General features: G+C 46.6%; 1 protein-coding gene across 7 annotated transcripts in view; it reads right to left on the bottom strand.

Annotated features, from left to right (window-relative positions):
- msi2b (musashi RNA-binding protein 2b) overlaps positions 1-27,500 on the bottom strand; it is a 377,756-nt gene that overhangs the window by 91,134 nt on the left and 259,122 nt on the right. For all 7 annotated transcript variants that reach the window (XM_063205251.1, XM_063205254.1, XM_063205250.1 and 4 more), the window contains exon 8: positions 26,965-27,047. In XM_063205251.1, the coding sequence (XP_063061321.1) occupies positions 26,965-27,047 (83 nt within the window). The remainder of the gene's footprint in view (positions 1-26,964; positions 27,048-27,500) is intronic.

Here is a 27,500-nt window from a genome sequence, read left to right as displayed (position 1 = left end):
AAACAAAATCACAGCCCTTTCAACATCACAGGTCCATTACGGACTGAACATTTCTCAGTAAGGCTGTATTCTTTGCAGAAAACGAAAAAAAAAAAAACATCATTGTGCGCACTGCTCACATTGTGCCATATTCTTACACATACAAATGACATGTAGACGACAAGTGATTGAACTTCGACACTTCACTTGCTGCGAATTGCAAGCAATTTTTTTCTTCACCTATCCCCCATTGCCTAAGCTACACTAAACAATGACGTCAGGTTGTTGGTTTATTTTCCTAGAACACGAATCATGCTTACACACTATACACTTTGAATCCATAAGTGTCAGTCATACAATGGCTAGACTTCTTGCTGCTGTGTTCACACAATGGCACATCATGAAACATACCTCTTTTCATTGAACACATAAATCATTTGTTTTATTTAGCTATTTCAGCTACTCAATCACAGCCTCTCTATATCATCTCATCAACCTATTGGCTTATTGCAATTCAGAAATATACAGTAGCCTACAAACAATAGACTACACCAGTGGTCTCCAATTATTTTCCCCCAAGGGCCAAATTATGTAGCACAAATAAGGCTGAGGGCCAAACAAATCACCCAACTGTGTGGCCAAAGATAGCACGCATGTATGTTTTCATTTGCTCCAACCTCATGGCGAGCCAAATTCTTGCCATGCACGGGCCAGATTTGGCCCGCAGGCCGCCATTTGAAGACCACTGGACTACAATGAAAATATTGTGCATGTATTTAAGCTTATTTCTCATGTAGGCATGTCTGCTGTCCTCATACAATTATTAGCATTTTTAAGCGGGCTTGCGGAGCAAGGACCATGCAGAGCATGGCCCTTGCAGAGCAAGGCCCGTTTATAGTAATCTCTAAGTCCTGTTTGATTATTATTATTATCGTTCTTGTGCAGGGATCTCCTCCTAGGCCTTTCGAGATAGAGACACCGTTCAAACACTAAAACGACCGGCTCGGATTGGAGATCGCGTATACTAATAGGCTTTTCCGTGTCTCTTGTCGTTTTCCCGTTTTTGGCGATTTTGTGAAAGCCTGGGTCCCCATTGAAAATAGTGGTGGAACCTCCATGAACCAAAGTTCCGCCACTCTAGAGATTAGAGTGTAGGAGGCTTTTTCGGTCATAAAACATCAACACTTTCACCTAGAAGTTTAGTTGACGCGTTGTTAGCGAGCTCTATGGGATGTCTCCAAATTGTGAAAGTTTCATCTCCCAACTCCCAATACTTTTTAAATGGCAGGTTTGTAAAAAAAACAGACCTGGCTCTATGGAGAATCCCAGTCTTTCGAAAAGTGCATTTTTCAAGAGATCAGCGCATGTCCCACACGGAGGTCCATTTGTGCCTGAAAAATTTAACCTATAAACTTCATTCAAAGACTGTTAGAGAGATCACAAGCATGACTCCGATCTGTGAAAAGGACACGTGCCAACTCCTTTTAGTTTTTTTACAACGATGTTGTAAAGACAAAAAACTCATTCTCATTCTGGCCTCTGCTTAGAGGACAATACTAACTGCCATTACAGTCAATCAGAACAGGTGCAGCCAATAAAGTGTTCCATTTCAACTGTCACTGTCTCAAGATTCTATTCTTAACGAGCAGGTGCGAGCAAGCATTCTAGAAGTCTATTGTTCAGCTCTGCAATGCAATGTAATATAGTCTTGCTGGACTATGCATGACAATTAGCTGCTTGGCTTAGTGGTAATGCATGCTGCTGCATCAGAGATATGGAGGTGGAGGGTTCGAATCCCATCTGAAGCCATGTTGATTTTCTAAATTATATCATATGCAGCGTTCCTTGGCCGACTTAAAATGCCATGTATATCATTTAGTATGGATGGCAAATGTGCTGAATTACAGATATTGAGGTTGGGGGTTCGAAACCCTGTCAAAGCCATGTTGATTTTCAAAATTATATCATATGCAGTGTTCCTTGGCCAACTTAAAATCCCATGTATGTCATTTAGTATGCATGGCAAATGTGCTGGATTACAGATATGGAGGTTGGGGGTTCGAATCCCAGTCAAAGCCATGTTGATTTTCAAAATGATATCATATGCAGTGTTCCTTGGCCAACTTAAAATGCCATGTATGTCATTTAGTATGAATGGCAAATGTGCTGAATTAGAGATATGGGGGTTGGAGGTTCGAACCCCAGTCGAAGCCATGTTGATTTTCAAAATGATATCATATGCAGTGTTCCTTAGCCAACTTCAAATATCATGTATTGTATGTCATTTAATATCAATGGCAAAGGGGTTGGATTACAGATATGGAGGTTGTGAGTTCTAATCCCGCTCGAAGCCATGTTGATTTTCAAAATTATATCATATGCAGTGTTCCTTAGCCAACTTAAAATACCATGTATGTCATTTAGTATATCCCCAAAACGCAGAGCTACAACACTTTCAAGATGGCTGAATCCAAGATGGCTGAATTGTTTGGCCCATAACTTCTGACTGGGTGGATGGAGTTTTTCCAAGATTTCTTTTAGCTTTGTTTTCTCAATAGTACTTTGTTTCATCTCTGCCCCAAAAGGCAAGCCCGCTTCCAGCATTTTCTGTGAGAATGCATTTCTAGTTTATATTTTTATCTCCTGTACCTTTCACTTGATTTCATCTACTTCAACAATAATTCTGGCCTTGCCCTCCATAAGCTTCCACTTGAGTTCTCATTACCCTACTAATAAGCCTACAGGTTACCATCGGCCCACTATGATCAGATGATTTGGTAGGCTACACCATTAAAGTTATATAGTCAAGTCAAGTTTATTGTCAATTTCTTTACATGCACTGGTCATACAAAGAATTTGAAATTGCGTTTCTTGCTCTCCCATGCAGACATAGACTAATCTAGGTAAGGACATAGACAGTATAGACATAGACAGTACTCATACATGGACATAGACAGTATGGACGTAGACATTGCTCATACAGACATTTAAAGTGCAAGACTGGACAACAGAAGACTTGTAGAGAACATACATATACAGTACAAAACACAACAAGGGCAAATAGGCCCTACGGGCTCTGCACTAGTTCTTGAATGATTGTATTTCTCATTGCAGAAATGTTGTTGATATTCATTCAAACTTCATTTCACAATTACATTCAAAACTTCAACAGTCAACACAACAAAAAGTAAAGAACTGAAGAACTACTAAATACCCCAGAGAGCTTTTTAATAAATATGGTGTTTGTTAACTTAAAGCTCCTGAGGAGCCTGTTGTAAGTGCTAAAAATATAGCTGTATCTTGTCTTCAAAGGATGCTTTAGGAGAAACATACCAGAAGTCAATAAGATAATACTATGCTGTGTCTGAGAAACGAAGAAAAACAAAGTTGTACTGTTGAATCTATCTATCCAAGCACACTTTATATTTAGCAACTCTGTTCTTGACCGGCAAACACATTGGGTTGGCAGGGTAAGAAGAGCTGTTAGTAGAGGGGTGAGAGAGTGAGTGCAGTCTTTCGAGTTTGTGTGTACAATATTTGATATAGCGGCTGTTGAAACATACGCATCTGGTGAAACTAGCGCAATTCCCACCTCCGCTTCTGACTCAATTACACCATACTTCACGAAAACAGAGTGAGAGACGAACAATCGACTTTGGGAAACGCTAGACCTTGCCTTGTCCCCAGGCACAAACAAAAATTCAGACACAAACGCACGCACGCACGCACGCACGGACACATACACACTCACTCACGCACAGGCACACACACAAACACACACACGCACGCACACACACTGCTTCCCTAATATAAGCCGTCACATCAGTGTGTCGATTTTCCGGCTGCTGTGTTTGGCCAAGCATGCTGTGGGACAGGCTGCTGCAGGCTACAAAGCCCTCTCCTTTTTATTGGTAAACATTTCTCATTTCTTTCCCTCCATGTCTCCAACTCCTCTTTTTCGCTCTCTTCTTCGTCTTCTTCTTCTTCTTCCACTCATTTCCAGCTCACTCGCTCATTTCTCTCTTTTTCCGATTCCTATCTTCTGCTGTTTACTTTCTTTCCATTTTTCGTGGATCGTTCTATCGCTCATTTTTTTCTCTCTCACCCGATCCATCTCTCTCTCTCTCTCTCTCTCTCTCTCTCTCTCTCTCTCTCTCTCTCTCTCTCTCCATCATTGGGAAAGGAAAGTGATGTGGGGCCTCGGGGTGCTCTTGTTCCTCTGTGTGTGTGTGTGTGTGTGTGTGTGTATGCGTGTGTGCGTGTGTGTCAGTGTGTACATGCACCATATAAGTGTGTGTGTGTGTTTGTGTGTGTGTGTGTGTACGTGTGTGTGTGTGTGTGTGTGTGTGTGTGTGTGTGTGTGTGTGTGTGTGTGTGTGTGTGTGTGTGTGTGTGTGTGCATGTACTGTGTGTGTGTGTGTACATGTACTGTGTGTGTGTGTGTGTGTGTGTGTGTGTGTGTGTGTGTGTGTGTGTGTGTGTGTGTGTGTGTGTGCGCATGTACTGTGTGTGTGTGTAAGTCAAGTGTGTACTAGGTGCCATCAAGCGCTTCACTCTCCCGCTGCGGTGACTGACATTTCACCCTCCTCTCTGCACCATGCATAGCTAAGTGGCTGTTGCTCAGAGACAGACAGGAACCAGGGGCTGTGACAAACACACAAACCCACACACATGCACACACATGCACAGATGAGCGCATGCGCACGCAAATGCCACGCACGCAAGCACACACGCGCACACACACGTGCACACGTGCGCACGCACACACAAAACCGCTGTCTGACTTGGTCTCCCACACATGTACACATACAGCGACACCCACACAGACAGACAGACAGACAGACAGACAGACAGACAGACAGACACACACACACAAACTGCTGTCTGACATTGTCTCCCACACATGCACCCACACAGCGACACAGACACAGACACACACACAAACACTTAATAAAGAAGGGCAAATGTAATGACAAACAGTATTTGTACAAGAAAAAAAAACTCACACACAGCTTGATATAGATACACAAAGAGTCTCCTAAGTTCAATTCACACACACACAGACACACACAAACACACATAGACACAGAGACACACACACACACACACACAGACACACACACACACACGTCCTGGTGAGCTGTGTGGAGCAGACTTGCAGAGCCGTCGCTGGCAAAGCCCAGTGAAGTGAGAGCACAAAGTAAAATGCAGGCTTATGACAGAAATATATGAGAAAAAGACAGCCTCCGCTCCGACTGCTCAGCACGCTTGGCCTAATGCAGACAAGGCGATATGACATGGCTCCTCTCGTGTGTGTGTGTGTGTGTGTGTGTGTGTGTGTGTGTGTGTGTGTGTGTGTGTGTGTGTGTGTGTGTGTGTGTGTGTGTGTGTGTGTGTGTGTGTGTGTGTGTTTCTTTGTCTCTCTCGCTATCACTCACCCATACACACGCACGCACGCATGCACACACACACACACACTTGCAGTCTCACATTCACTCATTTTTAACAAAACAAGTAACACACCCACACATGCACTAAAAGCAGCTGAACTCCACATAACAAGCTGGTGGATCCCTGTGTCTGGTGTCTGTGTCTGTGAGTCTGAGAGAGGCTGGCCTCTGTGATGCTGTCACACAGTCTCCTCTGTACTGTCTCCTCCCCTCGCTCTCTAGTCTTCTGCATTTACGTCTGCACACAGAGACAGACACACATTTGCACACAGGCGTAGACAGACACAGGCGCACATACAGTATGCATACAGACAGAGACACATACACAGAGATATAGGCACAGATGCAGGCACACACACGGACCCAGGCACACATAGAGATGCACACACAAACACATGTAAGCAAACACACACGTAGGCATAAACGCACACAGACAGACACGCACACGTGCACGCACGCACGTATGCATGCATGCACACACGCACGCAAGCACACACACACATACACACACAGAGGAGGACACATACACACAGACACAAATGCAGACACACACACACACACATCACAGAGGTGGACACATACACACAGACACACAGACACACAGACACAAGACACACACGTGTGAAGAGACAGGTATTACAGGGCAGTTTCACCAGCTGCTGGAGCTGACTGGCCCACGTCTCCCAGCTGTCTGTCTGTGGCACCAGCCCTGCCTAGTGATGCAATGGGAGAGGGCGGCAGTGGTGGTGGTGGGGTTGGTGGTGGAGGTGGGCGTGGGTGTACTAGGCGTGGAACGCGGGGGTACGTAGTCTACCCACTTGTCCTGAGGATATATATATCGGGTTGGGGGGTTGACATGATAAGTTGCCTAATTAATGGATGACTTCCCAATTCGCATATCCCCACTTTAAAAATCCCCACTACAGGGGGCGCTGTGGCACAATGCGCTAAGCCCTCCACATTTAGACTTGCGTGCCCATGGGGACCCCGGTTTGAGTCCGGCCGGGCTCGTTTCCCAGCCCTACCCCATGTCTCTCTCCTGCTCATTTCCTGTCTCCTCTCACACGGTCCTGTCATAATAAAGGTCCAAAAAAAATACTAAAACATGTTTTTTTTTGTTTAAATCCCTACTATGCTACAGCAGGTGGGGACTAAATAGACGGGGGGGATCAGATCCTCTGTCGGGTTCCTGTCTTTCTCAGTCAGCTGACTGCATCAGACAGCATCACAACCGGTTTACATACATCCTTCAAACTCGCCATCCGACCCGTGCCAACAGTTCACCTAGGGGCGCTGTCTAGAGAGCCCAGTCCATTCATTCTGAATAGAGTCTGCACTCCTTCGTTGTGCAGTACCATCTCGAAAAGTGGTGAGTGGAGTCTCTCGTACAACAATACCCTTACAGCCTCTATGATAGCATGCTCATGCTGGCAGAGAACTATGTTGGTACTCCCGTTGCCCGCATCTAATCTTGAACCGACTGACGTGTTCACGCTGAAACTCTGCGTATTCGGGAACCAGAAAGTTGGTTCACAATGTGACTTAAAGGGACACTGTGTGAGATTTTTAGATGTTTATTTCCAGAATTCATGCTACCCATTCAATAATGTTACCTTTTTCATGAATACTTATCACCACCATCAAATTCTAAGTATTCATTATGACTGGAAAAAAATACATTTTTCATACATGAAAAGGGGGATCTTCTCCATGGTCCGCCATTTTGAATTTCCAGAAATAGCCATTTTTAGCTGCAAAAATGGCTGTACTTGGACCATACTATAAAATACCGGTATTCATTTATTACTTAGTAAACTTTCATGAAAAGATAAAATTTTGCCTTAGACAACACATTTTCAATGAGCAGCATAGTTGCAGTACCTTTTTTGACCATTTCCTGCACAGTGTCCCTTTAAAAAGTACTTGCTTTTTTCCTCTGTGAAATGTGACGACGACATAGACGTCAGCACTCAGATTCATCGGAGTCACAAATGGTTACAGTACACAAGGCAGTGTGACATCCCATGCTGTTAAGCACTTAGGGTCCAAATGTAACTGGTTCAGGAACAGACAACAGCACTGTCCTGGCTATCATGAAATCAACACGAGAGCATCTGGTTGGCGTCTTCCAGTACCCCTCACTGCCTGTGACTGACAGTACATTTTAGTTATCTCTCTCCTTGTGTGTATGTGTGTGTGTGTATGTGTGTATGTGTGTATGTGTGTGTGTGTGTGTGTGTGTGTGTGTGTGTGTGTTTGTGTGCGTGCACTTGTGTTCCTTTTACATCTGACAACTCTGACTGTTCAACCCCAAAGTTCTTCTCCGAACCTCTGAGCTGGAACACAGCCATTTTGCCAACAAAGTAGAAGCAACAAAAGTAAAAGTAGCAGCAGGTGGAGAACTCCCTACCCTGAAATGGATGATGTGGTTTAACACAGCTTCAGACAAAAGAGCAGGGAACTCGGAAATCAGGAACTCAGCCTTGTACTTAATGTTATATTTCTCCCACTTTGTCGATGCCACTGTCAAGTTAACCACCCACTGTAGGATATTTTGTGTTTCACTGTTAGCATACTGTACATTTAGTGCCACCGAGGGTTGGAGAGACTTAACCTCTGAGAAGAACAGCATATGTACAAAAAGTACAAAAAAAGAGTAAAAAAAAAATGGAAAGAGAATAGAATAACAAATCTCCCGAGCAGGCCACTAATGCCCTTGCATATACCTGACAGAGACACTGTGCAGAGACAATTCGAGAGGCAAAAGTGATTTCTTTGGCCACCGTGATAGTGTGCAAAACAGACCGCCATTTTAAAGTGATAAGGAACATTACATTGGCATTAAGGACAGACTACTAGGCAACACCCTGTAAAAGACAACATACCTTAATTAAGCGCACCGAGCTTAACGAGCGAAGAGGGTGTGACACATCTAATTATCGTCCGCGCTCTCGCTAATTACGGCGGCGGTCGTTGCAATGAGGCCGTTAAAAAAGACGCAGAGGTTTGGTCTAATCACGGAGGGCCCCGTCAGCAGCGGCGGTGTTGGCGCAGGTGTCATCAGGGAAGGAGGTCGTCGGAGGTCCCGAGGTGCACTGCTAAGCGCTCCCCGCTCCGCATTATTACTTAACTAATTAGAGGGAGCGGCGATGGGGGTGTTCGGCTAGCGTTAGCGTAGCGCTGATGAGGCCCTTCACAGCCCCCTAATGAAGAAGACGAGGAGGAGGGACAGCTCGCTAACGACCTGGGAGTGGGAGAAGCTCCAACACGCAGTGAAGCCCAGCGAGCAGCCCAGGCAGGCAGAACAGGTGAGCTACTATACTGTAGGTCCTCGGAGGAGAGGATAGGAGAGAAGATACCTGAGAGTAGCAGTTTCCACGCGTAATGTGTCTGTAAGGGGCCGTTTGCAGTGTTGCCAGATTGGGCGGTTTAGGAATGCTGTCTGGGCAAAAAGGGCATTTGGACGGGGTTTTCAGTAAATTTATGGTCATAGTAATCAAAAGAATTCAGTTCAAATTGGGCGGGATTTAGTGCTTCCAGGTGGGTTTGGAGCATTTTTTGCGCTGGAAATGATTAGTCTTATCTGACAACCCTGGCCGTTTGGGCCACTGGAGAACTGCTGGGGTAATGGGGTAACTGCTGGGGTATAACTGCTTTGGTTGTGGTTGAGGTGACATCCAAAGTGGTGAGGGGGACAGCCAAAGTGACTTAAGTGTTCCTTCCCAAGCTAAAAGGAGTGTGTGACTAATGGTGGTAATGCAGGGTACAAACACTGTACCACTACATTACACCTATAAGCGACCTACAAGAAAGCAATGTGCCAGTTTAAGTGATAAAATGTGGTGAATGGTAAAACTGCCTGACAAACTGCTTGACCCTGGTGGCATTAGCTGTTGTGCAAAACAACACCACAAACAGCTAAAGAAAATACTTGTAATCTAGTTCAAATGTGGTTTGAAAAAAGTTCTGTCCCTCACAATCTGAACAGGAGGCAAAAGAGGACCCCATATATCCCTAGCAGAAGGCACATGAGGCCATCACAACCCCATTCATCAATTTCTCCGCCAGCACAGCACACTACGGTCCGCCTGTACCAGTGCCACGTTTTTTTTTAACACCCATCACCTTCCTCTTGTAGGCTATTCAACCCCCGGGACAACCTGCTGACACCCCTCATCTCCATATTTGAATAGAATATGAGTGTGATTGCGGCAGGTTAACTGGCAGGGTGAGAGCCGGGACCAGAGGGGCTGGCGGAGAGAGGAGAGGGCAGGAGAAGGTGTGGACGGGATGGCACACACGGGGCGATTTTAACTAGAGAGGGCACAGGGAGGGAGGGAGGGAGGTGGAGGGAGGGAAGGTGTAGGTGTGGAGGATGTGGGGGGCACACAGTGAGCCAATTTTAACTCGAGAGAGGGGAATGGGGGCAGGTCGGTCTGTCGGTCGGTCGGTCGGTCGGTCGGTCGGTCGGTCGGCAAAGGTATCCTGAAGAGCGGCCAAACGAACCACGCGCTGTCTCTTAATCAGCGGAAGTGGCAGAGCACTGGCTGGATCATTTGCCGGGATCACGTGAAGGATGGCACGTCCTCAAGCCTCCTGACCTCTGAGGACTGGATGGGAGGACGGGAGGGAGTTGGGTAGGCTTGGCTGCGTAGGCAGCACAGAGCGCTCCTTCTGCACCTCCGCACCTCCCCCCCTCCACCTCCACCTCCACCTCCCATTTCACTTCTCATTTGAGGGAGATTACCTGCAAATGACTTTCATCCCATATTCATTCATTTCGCGGAGCCGCCGCGTTGTTGTCTATACGGAGGGATGCTTATTTACAGTTGCTAATGTCGAAGATAAGCAGCGGAGTTGTTGTGCGGCACATCGCTGCTGTGATTATGGCTTTCTCCACTGGCAGAGCCTCAAATGCACTGCCTGAGGGATTGCAGCAGTGATTATAGCTTCATTAAAACAGAGTGGAGGCATTCGACAAAAAGGTATTATTTATATAAGCTGACACACAACTCATTCACAGCGGATGCACGATGTGAAAAATTTCGGCCGATACCGATATCCGATATCGATATTGCAGTTTTGGCCGATAACCGATATCGATGTTTTTTTTTTGTTTTTTTTTTAAAGAGATAACATTTAATACAGACAGACAATGACGCAAACACACTGAATTTTGGAATGTCCTCTTATTTCAAAAAACACTTTTTAACTCCCTGTGATAAAATTTGATAAAAAAATAGAGACAAACTAGAAGACAAACAATGAAAGTCACCGTCAAGTCCAATCTTTTAGAACCGTAACATATTGAAAAAAACATTGGCGTTAAAATCGGCCCAGTTTTACCCATCGGATCGATGTCCGATATGTTGAGAAATGTCAAATATCGGCCGATACTGATACATCTGGCCGATACATCGTGCATCCCTACTGCTGACATATTGTCTCTCTTCTTTCCTCCCTCCTGCGCACACATGTACGTACACAGGGTCGCTGACAGCTTTTGCTGGGCCCAGGACAAAGTAATCTGAAAGAGCCCTCCATCCAATACATACAATGTAATGAAAACCCATATTTGGGCCCCCTGTCTCCCTCGGCTCGGGACAACTGACCCCTTTGTCCCCCCCTGTCGGCTTCCCTGCACGTACACACGCATGCACACAGGCACCTCTGTACTTAAGCATCAACCACTTGAATAGTGGTTCAGTACAATGCGCTTCTCAACCACGTTGCGCAAGAGAGGTAAATACGTAACAAAACATGGTTGTTACATTATGAGTCATGGTGGATCCTGGTGGATCATGACCTTTGAATAGAAATGCGCCGCTGTCCTGTCAAAGGATGAATTGCCTTGACGGTCTGAAGAGCATTGGGTAGCTACAGGTTTCTATAAATATATTTGTAGTGCCATTATGTTGCACCTGGAGCCCTTAACGAGAGCAATAATCTAGGCTCAGAGCAAGACCCTGACAAAGGCAGATTGTGGTGGAAATAAATAAATTGTGATGGAAATAAAGGGAAAAATGCTTTTAGTTAAAAACGAAAATGTGGAAACTATTACATTATTTTACTTAACAAAAGGTGGGCGACAAAAAGTGTATGTGGGATTATCATGTGGCAATCATGTTGGGGTGTAAACGGCATCCGTTAGTGCACTTGGAAGTATAATGGCCAGGCCTGTCACTGTGCTGAGGCTTCAATACCACCTGCAATGTCCATTACAACATTAATGTCAGCAATGTCACTTTAATGCCGTGGTTATTTAATCAGTATTATTATAAGGTGACTATGGTTGAAATACTCTTTCAGCATGGGCAAACACAAGTTCACAAAGGATCCCTTATATAGGAAATTCTGACGCATAATGCCTTGACATATAGAGTTTGGAGCAAAGAAGTATTTCAGTATGGACAGCTGACTGACAGTTAAAAAAATTAAAACTACTCAAAAGACAGAAAAATACTTGGAAATCCCTAGACAGTGACGGTGCACTGTAAATACAGTTCCTGGAAGGCAGTTTGCCTACTGTAGACTTGAGGACAGTTGGTGCCGTTAACAAGCTCAATCACCCCAGCTGACACAGTACAGGGAGGCTGATGAGAGACTGCTGATTCAGACTGTTTCTTTCTTCTTGTGTTGTCGGTGTCCACCACTGTCAGTCTCTCTCTCTCTCTCCTCTCATACATAAACACACACAAGCAAGCACCCAGGTGTTGGTGTGGGTGGTGCATACATGAGGTAATACATACAGTTCATACAATGAATTGGCAGTTCAGCCAGGAGACTTGTCTCATGTACACATGAACAAAGCAAGTAGGATCAGGCTACATTACAGAACATGGTGCAGTTAGGTACATAGTCTTGTTGCAATGTGAGGTTAGCTAGGTGTTCAGCTATGGACCATATGGGACTCAAACCTCAAACCATATGGGACTGCAACCTTTCGACGACCAACTTCCTTAGCATTAGGCCGCAGCTACCCATTCCACTATAGGAGGGAGAGTCAGTTGCAAGGAAGTCAGACAATTGCTACGTTGACATGAAGTTTTTAATTCCGAATGAATAATTCCGAATTATAAAGCTCCATCGACTTTACTTTGATCTTTCATTTAATCCCAAATAGTGAAGTGTTTACATGATGTTTTCAATTAAGCTTTATTCAGAATTAAAGTGAGTTAATTCCAAATCTAATGTCTCAAGTAAACGTAGCAAGTGACTGAACTTGAGCTTAATTGTGCATCAGTTTTGGTGACTCATTCTTCTTTGATTGATCATCCAGACAGATACCGTAAATCAGCAGACCCCCCCCCCCCACCTCACAAATCTCACATGGTTTGACTCTATTCATCCGTAAGCGTCCTGTTTTCATGCAGCACTCTCCAGAGCCCCTCTGCATTAAATTGATCACATCTCAGCTCATCCATGCAAGTCCACTCGACCATTTTGCTTTAGAAAAAACCCCCCTCGTATTTGCTTACATCAGCATTTATCACCTGACAGCTGTGAACATATGCATGAGCAGAAACCCTCCCTCTCTCTTATTAAGTCATTTGGGGAAATCTGCTTGATCTATGGCGTTTTCTCAATACAGATAAACTGCATATAGAAGTAAAATCGCAGCTAATTCTAGGCGACAGGCAGTGTTTCTGCCAAGCTGCACAGTGGGAGTGAATTCACATGGGGGGTGGGGGAGGGGGATCTAAAGCTTGTGATGGGTACTCTCTCTCCCATGTGTTTCGTTTTGGGCTCCCCACTCTGCAGCAGCTGGCAAGCTCACAGGCGGCAGTGGTACGCTTCTAAACTTTCGATTTCACATTCTTCTTCTTCGAGGTTGCCTTACCCATTTGAACCACGACAGCTGGGGCGTCTTACCTCTGAAGTGGGCCATATTAATCTCTCCTCTCTCTCTTTCTCTTCCTCTCTTACTCTATCATTCTCACTCTCTCCATTTTTTCCACATTCATTTCTTTCCCCCAGCGTTGCGGCACAAGTCCCCAAACCTCCAGACATGGCAACGCTGTGTTATACAGACTCTCTCTTGCGCTCTCACACACACACACCCCGACATAAATTCCACCGACATGCAAAAGGTCACCCAGCGACAAACTGCTCTGACTTGTTTGTGAAGTGCAGGCAGATTAAATAAAAAGATAGCAGCCCTGACAGGGGGGGGGGAAGGAGAAGAGGAAGAAGAAGAAGAAGAAGAAGAAAAAAAGAAATAGTCCGTGCACTGCACACCACCACTCTCTCGTGCTACAACCGAGACTCCTTTGCCTGGTTCCTCTTGCCTGGGGGCAACAGCATTCGCAGCTTAACAGCCAGGCATAATTCACCGCAACTGGAATTAAATTACATTGGAGACTTGGGGGCCCCCTTACATTATTGATATACTTACAGCTATTTTGCCTGACACTGAAATCTATATTCAGCAAGCATTAAAAAAAAGAGAAAGTAAATAAAGGGGAGGAAAGAGGAAAGGAGGGAAGGAAGGAGGGAGGGAGAGTGAAGGAAGTGGAGAAAAAAAGGAAACAAAAACAAGAGATGCCGTCTGAGACAATTTACAGTCTGCTCACTGAAGGCTCCGTCTATTTTACTGAGGCCCGCTATTAAGAGGCTACTCTGGCGCAAATAAACAAATAAACTATAAACAACAAGCAACCGCCACGTAAGCGCAGCGCAGCGGCAGCGCAGCACACCCTAGCTAGGCTTTCCATCATCACACCTCGCTGCCCCTGCCAGTAGATTTAAGGGGACTCCGTAGCGTAGTGGGGGGGACTCTTTTTGCCGCAGCAGACCCCTGCATCATCACAGCAGCGCCACCTCAGTGAGTCATCGACTGTCCCTGTCAGCCACCCCCCACCGCCGTCCACCCTCCCTCTCCCCCCCCCCCCCTCACCGTCCACCTTCCCTATCACCCACCCCAACCCACACACACACACACAGTCAATCCTCCCTATCACACACCCCCACCACCCTCTCTCTCTTCCCCCACACCCACAGTCCACCCTGCCTATCAGCCCCCCACCCCACCCCCCACACACACGCGCGCGCGCACGCACACGCACACACACACACACGCACACGCACGCACGCACGCACGCACGCACGCACGCACGCACGCACGCACGCACGCACGCACGCACACACACACACACACACACACACACACACACACACACACAGCCCACCATCCTTAACACCCCCCCCTCCCCAACCCCCCCACCTCTCTCTTCCCCCACATCCACCCCACCCCTGGGCCAGCCTGTGTGTCCTCTTTATTGGGCCGCCTCTTTGCTTTATGTGTTACATCACCATCCCCTTAGATGCCCATAAAGGCCTAGATAACTTTACGAGGACCCATTTCCCCCCACGGCACGGCACGGCAGACATGTTTTGTCGCTTTTGTTATATATGTGTCAAGGGTCAATTATGTAGAAGCGGGACTAGTGGCGGTCTCGAAGGCTCTTAACCTGGGCTATTTTCCTTTCTTGCTTTCTCTTAAAAAATAAGAGCAGATACAGGGAGCGAGAGAGAGAGGGAGAGAGAGAGAGAGAGAGAGAGAGAGAGAGAGAGAAAGAGGGAGAGAAAGAGAGAGAGAGAATAAAGCAGAGTCATCTTTACCTTGGCCCGTGTTTTGACACGAGCGATTTTCGGGGGAAGAGAGAGAGAGAGAGCACTTTGCCAATAGCGCCGCGCTCCGTTATTATAAGCGTGACTGAATGACTGTTATCTTTTCAAATATCGCCATTCCCTGCCATTAGTTCAACCTGCTCTTTAAAGGACTGCCACCGCCTCCGTCTGTGTCAAGTAAACACAGGGATGGGCAGCACTTGCACTTGCCATGACAATGACCACAGCCATCACACATAGTCACACGAGAAAACGTCGAAACTTCACATCAAGAAATTGAAATGAAAGCATAAACAAAGACCAATAAAGACAAAGAGATTTACAGCGAGAGAAAGAGATAGCAAGAGAAAGAGAGACGGGGAGGAGAGTGAGAGAGAGAGAGAGAGAGAGAGAGAGACAGGGAGGAGTGAGAGGCAAAGAGAGAAAGAGGGAGAGAGAGCGTGAAAGAAATATAAACAAAAAAATGGAGTGACAGCGAGATGGAGGGAGGGAAATGTAAACTGCAATAGCGAAATGAAAGGCGCTCTCTCACTGCCGACAGCCATCATGTTGAATCCTCTCAGTGTGTGTGTGTGTGTGTGTGTGTGTGTGTGTGTGTGTGTGTGTGTGTGTGTGTGTGTGTGTGTGTGTGTGTGTGTGTGTGTGTGTGTGCTTACTTAAAAGTGTGCGTCAATGTGCTTGTATGTTTCGTTGGCAAAAATGTGTGTTGACGCTTCAAGCGAGAAAAGAACAGAGGAAAGAAGGAGGGAGTCATTCCCTCCACTCCTCCCTCCCATCTCTTCCTCTATATTTGTCTCATTTTCTCCTCCTCCTCTTCTCTTCCTCTCTCTCTCCCCATGTCTTCCTCACTCCATCGCTCTCTCACCACCCTTAGTCTCTCTCTCTCTCTCTCTCTCCCTCCCTCCCTCTCTCTCCCTCCTCCTCCTCCTCCCTCTTCTCTGCTCACAGCGGTAGATTATCTGGAAGTGATATAGCAGGCCCTGAGCCACAGCATGGCTGAGGCAGACACTAAATTGGCCCATTGACACACGCTGCACTTATCACACATGCTAATGGGCGGCCGCGCGGCAGGCAGGCAGGCAGGCGAGCGGGCGATGGGGCGGGAGGCGAGCGGGCGTTGGGGCGGGAGGGCGGGCGGGTGTTGGGGCAGGCAGGCGGGCGGACGGGAAGGCGGGTGTTGGGGCAGGCAGGCAGGAGGGTGGGCAGGCGTGAGGGCGTTGGGGCAGGCAGGCCAGCGGGGCCTCTCCAGCGGGCTACTATAGCTCGCTCTCGAGAGGACGGAGAGGAGAGGGGAGAGGGGAGAGGAGGGGAATGGAGAGGAGAGAGGAGAGAGGAGAGGGGACGAGAGGGGAGGGTGGAGAGACGAGGGGGATTCAGCAACAATACTGGGGGTAACCATTCTGCTCTTTGTATGTGTGTGAATGCATGTGGATGTGAGAGGAGAGGAGAAGAGAGGAAAGGAGAGGTATGTGGTGGAGAGAGAGGCTGTACATGTGTGTGGATTCATGAGTATGTATATTCAGGCATGAAGTTTTTATTTTCCCTCTATTGTGGTGGAGGGGGGAGGAGAGGTGGAGAAGGGAGGCACCGGGAAGGAGAGGGGTTCAGCAACAACTCTGTGGATAACCTTCTGCTCGGTGATGGAGAGAGAGTCTATGTATGTGTGGATGCATGAGTATGTATATTCAAGCGTAGATTAGATTGTGATATTATACATAAAGCTTACATTTTTCCTGCTTAATGGTGGGGGAGGAAAGAGGAGAGAAGAACAAGGGTATAGAGGAGAGGATGGTGTGTGTGTGTGTGTGTGTGTGTGTGTGTGTGTGTGTGTGTGTGTGTGTGTGTGTGTGTGTGTGTGTGTGTGTGTGTGTGTGTGTGTGTGTGTGTGTGTGTGTGTGTGTGTGTGTGTGAAACAACAACACTGTCTTTCCTGTCTGTGATGGAGAGAGAGCTTGGTGTGCTGAATGTGTGGATGCATGCACATGCAGGGCCTGTTTAATGCACAGGCAAGATATGCTGCAGATGGTAGATAAATATGCTGAAGTCATATCTACCCTGTGCGTTAATCCGGCCTCACGAGGGGGTATAATTGGCCAAAGTGGCCAAACAGCGCATCACAATTGAAGAATTGTGACAAAATCTAGTACTGAAAAAAAGTCTGCCATTGAGTACAGTTTTAAATCTTGATAATACTCATTCCTGGCTTGGAATTATGACGCCATCTATGTAATTTTAACGTAGAATTTGCCTTTCCGTAGGAGCCTACAACAGCCTGTAGCCTAGGGACCCCGTACCATCTTAATCTGGCCCTGTGTGCATGTACATGTACTACGTATATCAGTGGTCTCCAAATGCCGGCCCGCGGGCCAGATCCGGCCAGGGCATGGCAAACATTTGGTCCACCGTGCGGTTGGAACAAATTAAAACATATTTGTGTGCTATCTGTGGTCATACAGTCGGGCGATTTATTTGGCCCTCAGCCTCACTTGCGCTACATGATTTGGCCCTTGGGGAAAAATAATTGGAGACCACTGTACTATATTCTAGCTCAGATGGTGGTGCTGTACATAGAGCTTCCATTCTCCCTGGGTGGTGGTGTCGGGGAGAGGAGTGGGGAAGGGCTGGGAGCGGGTGAGGAGGGGTGATGTGGGCAGCAAGACCACAGGGGGTAACCTTTCTGCTCGCTGATGGAGAGAAGGGCAGTGTATAGTGTGTGGATTCAAGTGTGCTGTAAGTATGTGCGCGCGCACACACGCTTAAATTGTGGTACATAAAGCTTCCATTGCCTCTACCTTTGGATGGTTGTGTGTGTGTGTGTGTGTGTGTGTGTGTGTGTGTGTGTGTGTGTGTGTGTGTGTGTGTGTATTTGGTTGGTGGTGTGGGTGAGTGTGCTTGGATGTATATAATAGTGCGTATGTGGGCATAAGTGGTGTGTGGTTACGTGTGTGTGTGTGAGTGTGTGTGTGAGTGTGTGTGTGTGTGTGTGTGTGTGTGTGTGTGTGTGTGTGTGTGTGTGTGTGTGTGTGTGTGTGTGTGTGTGTGTGTGTGTGTGTGTGTGTGTGTGTGTGTCCTCATGTATAAGAGTGCATGTGTGGGAGAGGAAGATGGAAGACAAATGACTAGCAGGAGTGTGCTCCTCACACGTGTGTGGGTCAACAGCATTGCCAGGGGTGTAGACTCTACACTGTAAAGGGTTGAATAGGGTCTGTTTACTTACATAAGTCACTCCAGCATAAGATGTGCACTTAAGATTCCATACTGTACTGAGCGTTACGACAGTGACACAAGCAGGCATTTTAAAAGCAGCATTATATAACCGAGAAAACATTAGCAGCAGATAGAACACAGAGCCGTCTTTAGAGTAAAATAATTATGTTGTTTGCGGAGGGGGATTGCCCTGCAATTTAAGAGTGATTTTCTGACATTATTACTATCCATTAGAATCTAACTCCACATATGTTTTTAGAAATATAAACAAAACCCCACATTGAGATATTTTAACTGTGTGCTAGCTTGATAAACATTTTGCAACAGCGCTACTAAACACAATCTGCAATGAAAGTCGAACTCAGAAGGAAACAAAACTGTGTTACTACACAGAACCAAAATATTGCTCTGACAGTTATGTCATTGTGTTGGTCATACTGGTGTAAACCTTAATCCAGTATCATGTGTTAAGTTGAACATGTTCTGCTTTTAACTTTTCACAGACGCTCCAGTTTTTATGTAGACTATGTATACTGCAGCCTGGTGGTGATGGCATTTTCACAATGGGATATGTTATGTGTGAAAGTATGAAAATAGACTGTGTCGTAGTGCGTGGGTTGGCGCTACTGTATGCGTGACTCATCAGCAGACAGGGCTGGCGTGGGGTAAAAAACTGGGCCGGCCATTTTCAACGGAGACCAGTAGTACACCAGGCATTGAGAGAGACATTTGCTACGTGTACATGATGTTTTTGAATCGGATCTAATAGATCGGATTTAAGTAGATAGGATTAAGAGTTATTTTGCGACGTGTATACATGGCAATTTCACTTAAATGCGATTAAACGTCTGGGGAAAATAAAGCATTGCGATTGGACTGAGGACGCACGTGCTGAGTGAGCCAAATAAGGCGTGGGGGCGTGGTCGCCAAACCTCCGGGGAACTACTGGGACACAAGCTTATCTTCAGCCCGAAAATGAATTCCCTCAGTGGACTCAAGGCTGGTAAAATCCCCTTTGGGTCTGGTTCTTTCAAATGCTAGTTAGCACCCTCCTAGCTTAGAAAAACGAACTGGTGAAAGGGTGATGTGAGTAACTTTGTTGTGCTTAATTACTTCGTGGGGCACTTTTACATCAATATATGGAAGCCACAACATTTATAGTCGCTTAGGGACTTTAAATTAAGCAAAACTTTCATGTGAAAATCAACAGGAAGTGCCGCCATCTTTTTCTCACTGACAAAGAGCACGGGCTCTTGGCGCCATCGTGTGGTCAACGAGCATGCGTGGAACGACCGGATTTATTGTAATTCTGATTAAAAGGTTACATGACAGAGGAACGTGTTTAATCGGATTTAAAAGAGGAATAAACCACCCACTTTAATCGGACTTAAGTTTAAATCGGAATAAACTTAAATCCTGTTCGGTAAGTGTTTACATGATGTTTTTAAAGTGGAATTAAGTTTTAATGAGATTTAAAGTGAGTTAAATCGGATTTAAATGCCTCATGTAAATGTACCAATTGAAGCATTTGGCAGCATTTAGGCAATCTAATATGAGCTAGTTCAACTGCAACTGCCAAAACGCTTTGTTTAAATCCGACAATCTCAGAGAGAGGCTTCTGTAGTGGTATGAGGACTGATATATGGTCGAGCCAAAATCGTTAATAGTCCACCGGGCAGATGCCCTGTATGCCCTATGGTCCGATCCAGCCACAACAGCACACATAGGGAAGTGTTCTGCTGGGCGCGGGCAAAGATGTGCTAAACCTACTCTATACATGGACACCTTCAAATGAGCAACAGAAAGAAAAAAAAAGTGACTCAATGTTTTACGGCATGTCAGATTTATACCGGCTTTACTCGGTAAATGTCAACGAATGAGATGTTCTATTTGCCTTTTTTTCTCCCCGTAGGTCCATATTTTCATTCGAAAGGCTAATGCCATGTCCTTTTGCTTGCTCACCCTGTGCCATGGAGATTAAACGGCTAAAACTACAGGGTATGCTTGCCCCCCCTTTTATACACCCCTCGCCCCCCACCCCCCGTGACTTGTCGAGAACATCAAATATTTGCGATATTCTCAGATGCCCGTTTTAGAACCCGCTCAGGCCATTAACACAGCAGGGCAGGCATTTTTTTCTGCTGAGCTTTGGTCTGAGGCGGAGGAGACGGAGATGCAGTTTTGTAGCATACATTACACGAGCATCTTCCACCGAAACCAAACGAGTGACTCTGCAAGTCTACAGTACCGTACCGTACAAGTAAATGATGGTCGAAAACTCACCATGCTGCTGATATCAGCTAGAACTAAGAATAAGGAGCCCTTTATAAATGCACTGTCCGCCGTCCTACAGTATTAAGTTATCTCCGTTATCATCTATGTTCTTCTCGTATTAGATCAGTGCTTTGATATGTGCAGTAATGAGGTGTAATGACTGAATGAGCCTGAGTGAGTAGATTATAAAGGAAAGATATTTTGGAAGAAGGAGGAGAGAGCTAAGAGCTGGAAGGTCAGGATGGTTTAAACAGCCTTGGTCTGAGGTCAGAGCACCTTCTGCCCCTCCCTCCCCTCCCCTCCCCTCCCTCTCTCTTCCTCTCTTTTCTTCCCTCTCAATCTCCACTCACTTCTCCCTATCCCTCCCTCCAATTCGCCCTTGCTAGCCCTCCTCTCCGAAAATAGCCCTTCCTGTGTAGCCACCCAGTGCGGTGGGCTCTAAAATTAGCCGTGCCTTATCGAGCGCCAACCCCCCCTTATCCACCTCCTCCCCTCCCCTTCCACTTCCCCTCCTCCTCCTGCTTCTATTAGCCACCACTCACACCCTGTCAGTGCATATAAGCCCGGGCTCAAGGTCTTCTCCCACAAAGGCCCGGCTTTAGAACATGTCAGTGTGTATCTGTGGTAGTGTGTGTGTGTGTGTGTGTGTGTGTGTGTGTGTGTGTGTGTGTGTGTGTGTGTGTGTGTGTGTGTGAGAGAGAGAGAGAGAGAGAGAGAGAGAGAGAGAGAGAGAGAGTGCATACATGTGGAGCACCAGTGTGTGTTTGAGTGGGCACGTGCCTGCATGCGAGTGTGTGTGCATGTGTGTGTCTGTGTGTGAGTGTGTGTGTGTGTGTGTACGTGCCTGCGTGCGTGTGCGTGTGCATGTGTGTGTGTGTGTGCAAGAGTGAGTGTGTGTGTGTGTGTGTCTGTTTCCACAAGGCGAGAGAGAGAAGAGAGAGCAAAGGGCAGATTGAAGTGCGGGGATGTGGGGGCCAGAAATGGAAGTGTAAAAAGTGTATGAGCACCAGAGAGGAGTCAAGAGGGCAGGTGTGGAATGGAGGGACGCAAAGAAAGAGCAGAGGAAAAGAAAGAAAGAAAAGAAAGAAATGACAAGAATAAAAAAGCACAATGGAAAAATGTGTTACTTAATGAAGCAGGAGATAGGAAGCAAGAAAGGGGGTGGGATAAGAGGCTGGAGGACAAAATTGGGGGAAAATAGGAAGCAGATATTGACAGAGAAAGCTCTACAGAGCAACACTAAATAATGAAGAAAAAAAATCAACAGACTAGGGCTGCAAGATATCAGAAAAAAATTGCTACTCGATAACAGCATGCAATACCTCGATAACGATATTTAAAGGATATTTAGAAGTATAACCGGGTGGTTTTTTTGTCACTAATTTGTCGGTCTGTGTGGGGGGTGTGGCTTTGGTCATGGCGGGCTTTACACACATTTGTTGATATTCAGCTAGTGATTGGACAGCAGAGTTTTGTTTTACTTGTTATCAATAATTAAGTCATTTTCGCAATACCCATATTGCCACTCTTGATAACGGGATTTCGATACATTTTCGATATATTGTGTAGCCCTACCACAGACCTATGGTGCTTGCAAGCCGTCCAAAAAACCAAGCCAGTATGCAAAGGATCAACCACCTGACAAGACAGTTCAACCGACGTGACATATAGAGTGTCTGCACGCAAATAAAGAAACAAAGGTTTGTTAAGCTATGCAAACTAGGCCCTGCTAAGCCACATGTGGCACTAGATACACGGCGGCACAGTTTGAAACAGTCTGAAACGGAGCTACCATCAAGTGGAATATGACATTTCAGGTCTGGAGGTAAATGCACGTCCTGGAGGTTAACTCGCAATAAACAAAACCATAATTGTTTACTGCAAAGTGTTTTTTTTGAGCTATTGCTAAAAATGTTGCTTTGAACTCAGCATAAATTCTGAATAAATTCTAGCATTGAAAGGGCATCAGACATGCAAAATACAACTTCTATAATCTCGCAAGGGGCAAACAAACTCAAGAAAGAAAAATCCTTTGTGCCACACTACCTTACATCCTCCTCATCTAACCTCTTGACTATTGTACAGTACATTATTTAAGATCTTTCCTGAAGCACAGCCTGAAAAAAAACCCAGCAGTATTTGTCCCAGCCTCTTCTCCTACCCTCTAAACCTGAACAATATTCTACACCGCATCTCTCCTCTTTACCTGCCTGGCTGCCCTCATTGTCCCTCTCCAGCTCCCTTTTTTTGTCTTCTTTTCCTCTATCCTTCCATCTGAACTCCTCTCTCAGCACCCATCTCTGCTCTCTCTCTTCCTCTTCTCCATCCTTCCATCTTCTTTTACTGTGTGCTCTTCCTATTCCTATCTGCTCTCTCTTTCTCTCCCTCTCCTTCCCTCCATCTGAACTCTCCTCTCTCGGGAGGCTCTCTCCCTTTCTCTTCCTCTCTTCCTGTTCTCTCACCTTCCATCTTGTTTTACTCTCTGCTCTCCTCCGCCTCTCTCTCTATTTTTCTCTCTCCGTCCTCTCTTTCCATTTGCAGTCTTCTCTCAGCGTCGGCAGCTCTGAGCCCTGAGCATTGGGGGCCGTGTGCAGGGTTTTTCGGGGTGCCCGGAGTGCCGTCTAAAGTGGAGCGGGTCAAAAGGCGCCATGTTTCGGGGGGCCTCCCGCTCCGCTGCAGTCGACGTTGACCTGATGAATGTTTCATGCGATGTCTGTGGCCGCGGCCGCTTCCCGACTCCGCTCGGAACCCCAAATCAAACCCGAACAGACCGAACAGCCCGAACAGCGGGCCAGCTGGTCAGAAGGCTACCACAGCTCCAGCGAGGAGGAGGGGGGCCTCCCCCTCCCTGCCAAGTTAACTAGTGCTTTATGGCCCATTTGGGGCCCCGTAGCGATCGCCTTGGCCTCCACTGGGTCACGCTACACAGCTCCCTGTAAAAAGGGGTCTGAGGTTGTATGCATTACAGCGCAGCAGCTATATTATGTCCTCTTCCCTCTCCTAGCTGGCTTGCTCATTTCTCTGTTATTATCCACTCTTTGGCAGAATCTTGCCCCCTTCCTGCTCTCCCCCCTCGTTTTTTCTCTCTCTCTCTCTCTCTCTCTCTCTCTCTCTCTCTCTCTCTCTCTCTCTCTCTCTCTCTCTCTCTCTCTCTCATATATATCTGTATCTGAAATATCACTCTATTTACCCCCTTTCATGTGCTTGGAGAGCCGCGGTTCAGGAGGTCACAGATGGCGCTTTTCGGGAGATGGCAGCAAAACAAGCAGGCAATCTGCGGAGGCCATTACTGTCCTTCCCAATAACTATATAAATAAATAAAACTAGCATCATGCATGATAATGTAGCAGCACAACGGCAGACGATGGGTTTAAAAGATAAATAAGTAAATAAGTAAGTGAGTAAATAAATAAATAAATGTTATTAGCAAGTCAAATGCTAATGCTTGCTAAGGGCAAATGATGCTGGCAAAAAATGGACGAAAAACCACACAAATAAGCAGTGGCAGAACAATCGTACACAGGGCCCCAGGGCAAGAAAATGATAGGGGCCCTCATATGGACTGCCATGTTTGCAATAGGGCCTACACCACGAACACAGGAGGGCGCAGGGCCCTGGGGAAAATGCCCTGCTATAGCTTCGCCCCGGAAAAGACGAGTGCTGTGTGCCGGTGAAGGAATGCAAGGCAGATCAGATCTGCTCTTCATATTGGCACTAGGCTAGCTCCTCTACCTACAGTACTCTGGCACTGCTCTGGCTATTCAGGTCATGCCATAACCCGTTTTTTTATTTTTTTTGCAGTGGATGGATAATTGTACAAGTCTGAGATAATACTGTGTAAAATGTACAGTATCACTCTCTATCTGCTCGTTTCTGTCCATCACACCCTCTCTCATCTCCAAATTAATAAAGAGCATTTAAAAAAAAAATCTTTTTATAATCTCTTGCTTTCTCTTTCCCTGGCCCTTTTTCTCTGTGTCTCTGTCTCTGTCTCTGTCTTGCTCTCTCTCTCTCTCTCTCTCTCTCTCCGTCTCATCCCCAAAGCCTTGTGAGTGATCCTAATGATACATGCAATTCCCCAGTAGCCCAATTTAATTCGTGCCAATCAATGAGGCTGCCTGGGCTCTGTCTGGACAGAGAGAGAAAGAAAAAGAAAAAAAGAAAAGGAAAAGAAAAGCAGGAGAAGGAGAAGAAGAGGAGAAAAAAAGAAAAAAAAGAAGTACAAAAATTACAACCCTTGCTGAAGCCCTTTGAACAATGGGAGCATTTGATGCAATATCATACGAAAATCAATAGCCGCTGGTGGGTCCTGATGGATTGGCATAGACCCTGCCATCTTGCCACTGGAGAGAGAGAAAGAGAGAGAGGGAGAAAGAGAGGGAGAGAGAGAGCGAGAGAGAGCGAGAGAGAGCGAGAGAGAGAGAGAGAGAGAGGGCGAGAGAGAGCGAGCAAATCGATAAAGAGAGACTGACAGACAGACAGATAGACAGAGAGAGAGGGAGAGAGAGAGGGAGAGAGAGCGAGAGAGAGCGAGAGAGCGGCCTTGTCTCCTGCTGGAATTCTTTTGTCCATGGCTGTGGTGTGCAGCCCGTGTGGTTGCGTCCGTGTGTGTGTGTGTGTGTGTGTGTGTGTGTGTGTGTGGTCTCTGTCTTGGTATGTGTATGTGTGTTTCTGCAATGAAAATCGAGAGGACCACTGGGATAAAGTTACAAAGCTGATTCTTTCTCTCTCTCTCTCTCTCTCTCTCTCTCTCTCTCTCTCTCTCTCTCTCTGTGTGTGTGTGTGTGTGTGTGTGTGTGTGTGTGTGTGTGTGTGTGTGTGTGTGTGTGTGTGTGTGTGTGTGTGTGTGTGTGTGTGTGTGTGTGTGTGTGTGTGTGACTGAACACAACACAAAACATCACCAGTGCCTGCCCACTCTCAGTAACTGCATTCTGTATGGATGCTAAATGGCAGTCAGAGGAAAATGCTGTGGACTGTGGTTAAGCCATGTCAGACACTCGGCCCCTCTACCAATGAGTTAGTGAGTTCTCTGAACCACACAATAACAATATTTAAATAAATAAATGTAGAATATGCCTCAAAACGGGAATCTAAGATGAGTCTCCAACATTCATAGATTCAATGTTCAGTGTTTACGAATCCCCCAAATCAGAGCTTTACTGGGACCAAGTAAAGAAAGATGGACATCACCTGTATTAAGGAAATGATGTGCACAAGACTGAATCCAGGTTACACAATACTGTGTTAAAGGGCGCCATGCCAATTCATACTCTCTTCTGCTTTCACCCACAAACTCTTATCTTGTAGCTATAGAAACAAGACGTCGACCAATTACCTTAGTGGAATTCATATAATTAGCGCAACGCCGTCATTCACTGTCCAATAACACTGCCAGGACTCACAAGACAGGGCACGGGCAAATTCAGGACAGTGTGCGGCCAGCCTGGGACCACCTGGACTGTGGATTTCAATTACACTGCTCCAGCGTATTTTTTTCTCTCCAGTCACAGTAACAAGCTTACAGAAATACATCTATCCCCGCTCCCTGCTCCAGCCAGACCATCCTGGGCATGACTGCTGTCCTCACCAACCGCAGACAGACCACCCCACCCCACCTCCCACCCCCCCCCTCTCCTCCTCCCCCTTGCCATCCCCCCTTTTCTGGGGGGCATTATGGCGGAGAGGAGGAGGGGAAGACAGGTTGTTCTTCTCCCCCATCCTAGCTGAGGGGGGAATCACAGACACAATTTCATGGTTTTGTGACTGGTGCACACCACTGCACACACTCATCCCCTTCAACCTGGATGGACGAAGAGGAAAGGGTGTGTGTGTGTGTGTGTGTGTGTGTGTGTGTGTGTGTGTGTGTGTGTGTGTGTGTGTGTGTGTGTGTGTGTGTGTGTGTGTGTGTGTGTGTGTGTGTGTGTGTGTGTGTGTGTGTGTGTGTGTGTGTGTGTGTGTGTGTGTGTGTGTGTGTGTGTGTGTGTGTGTGTGTGTGTGTGTGTGTGTGTGTGAGAGAGAGAGAGAGAGAGAGAGCAAGGGAAAGTAGAAGAAAAAGAAGAGGTAGGCGAAGGAGAGAGACACAGGAGAGACGAAGGAGAGAAGGTGAGAGAGACAAGAAGAGAGAAAGAGGGAGAGCAGCGAGAGAAAACATGAAAGAGGTCAGAGAGAGAGAGAGAGAGAGAGAGAGAGAGAGAGTGTGTGTGAGCAAGAGAGAGAGAGAGAGAGAGAGAGAGAGAGAGCGCGAGCGACAGAGCTAGAGAGAGAGCTAGAGAGAGAGAGAGCTGCTGAGGCCCAGCCTAATGCTGCTCATCTTCATCATGGCTGCCATTCCGCTCAGGGCCAGAGGCAGTCGGCCGCTTCATAAACAATGAAAAATCACACTCTGATTATTTCTGGTGACAAGCAGAGAAGACATACAACTTACCATTTTATTATTGATTTCATGAAAATGAATCTCGCAGACCTTCTCTACCACGTCTTCGTTCTCAAAGGTTACGAAGCCGAATCCTGCACAGAGACAGAGTGAGAGAGCGAGAGAGAGAGCGAGAGAGAGTGGAGGGAAGGATGAGAGAGAGAAATAAAGGAAAGCAAAGGAGAAAACAGCAAGGGAGGAAGAAGAAATTGACCAAGAGAGATGGAGAGAAAGAGAGAGGGGAAAAATAAAGAGAATAAAAAAATCGGTTAATAACAAATCAAACTTTTCCTCCTTTCTTCTCCTCCTTTCACAGAAACCGACGGGAGGAGAAAAAAAAGCGTCTACACAAATATGCACTGATTAGCATTCTACGGCGCAGAAGGAGGCGTGATGAGTGCTTGAGTGCGTGCCACGGCCAGCTAGCTCCGCTCTCCCTGCTCCTGCTCAGCTAATGACCAGAGGATGATGCATGTGCTCCCGTGGCCAGCAACCAGCCCGGCTCCACGCCGTCTCACTTCTCAACGACCGGACCAAGAAAGGGAGCA

This window comes from Engraulis encrasicolus, chromosome 8 (assembly GCF_034702125.1).
Source record: "Engraulis encrasicolus isolate BLACKSEA-1 chromosome 8, IST_EnEncr_1.0, whole genome shotgun sequence".
NCBI classification, from domain to species: domain Eukaryota; kingdom Metazoa; phylum Chordata; class Actinopteri; order Clupeiformes; family Engraulidae; genus Engraulis; species Engraulis encrasicolus.
Note: the sequence above shows the minus strand (reverse complement) of the source record. Positions and strands in the feature narration are given on the sequence as shown.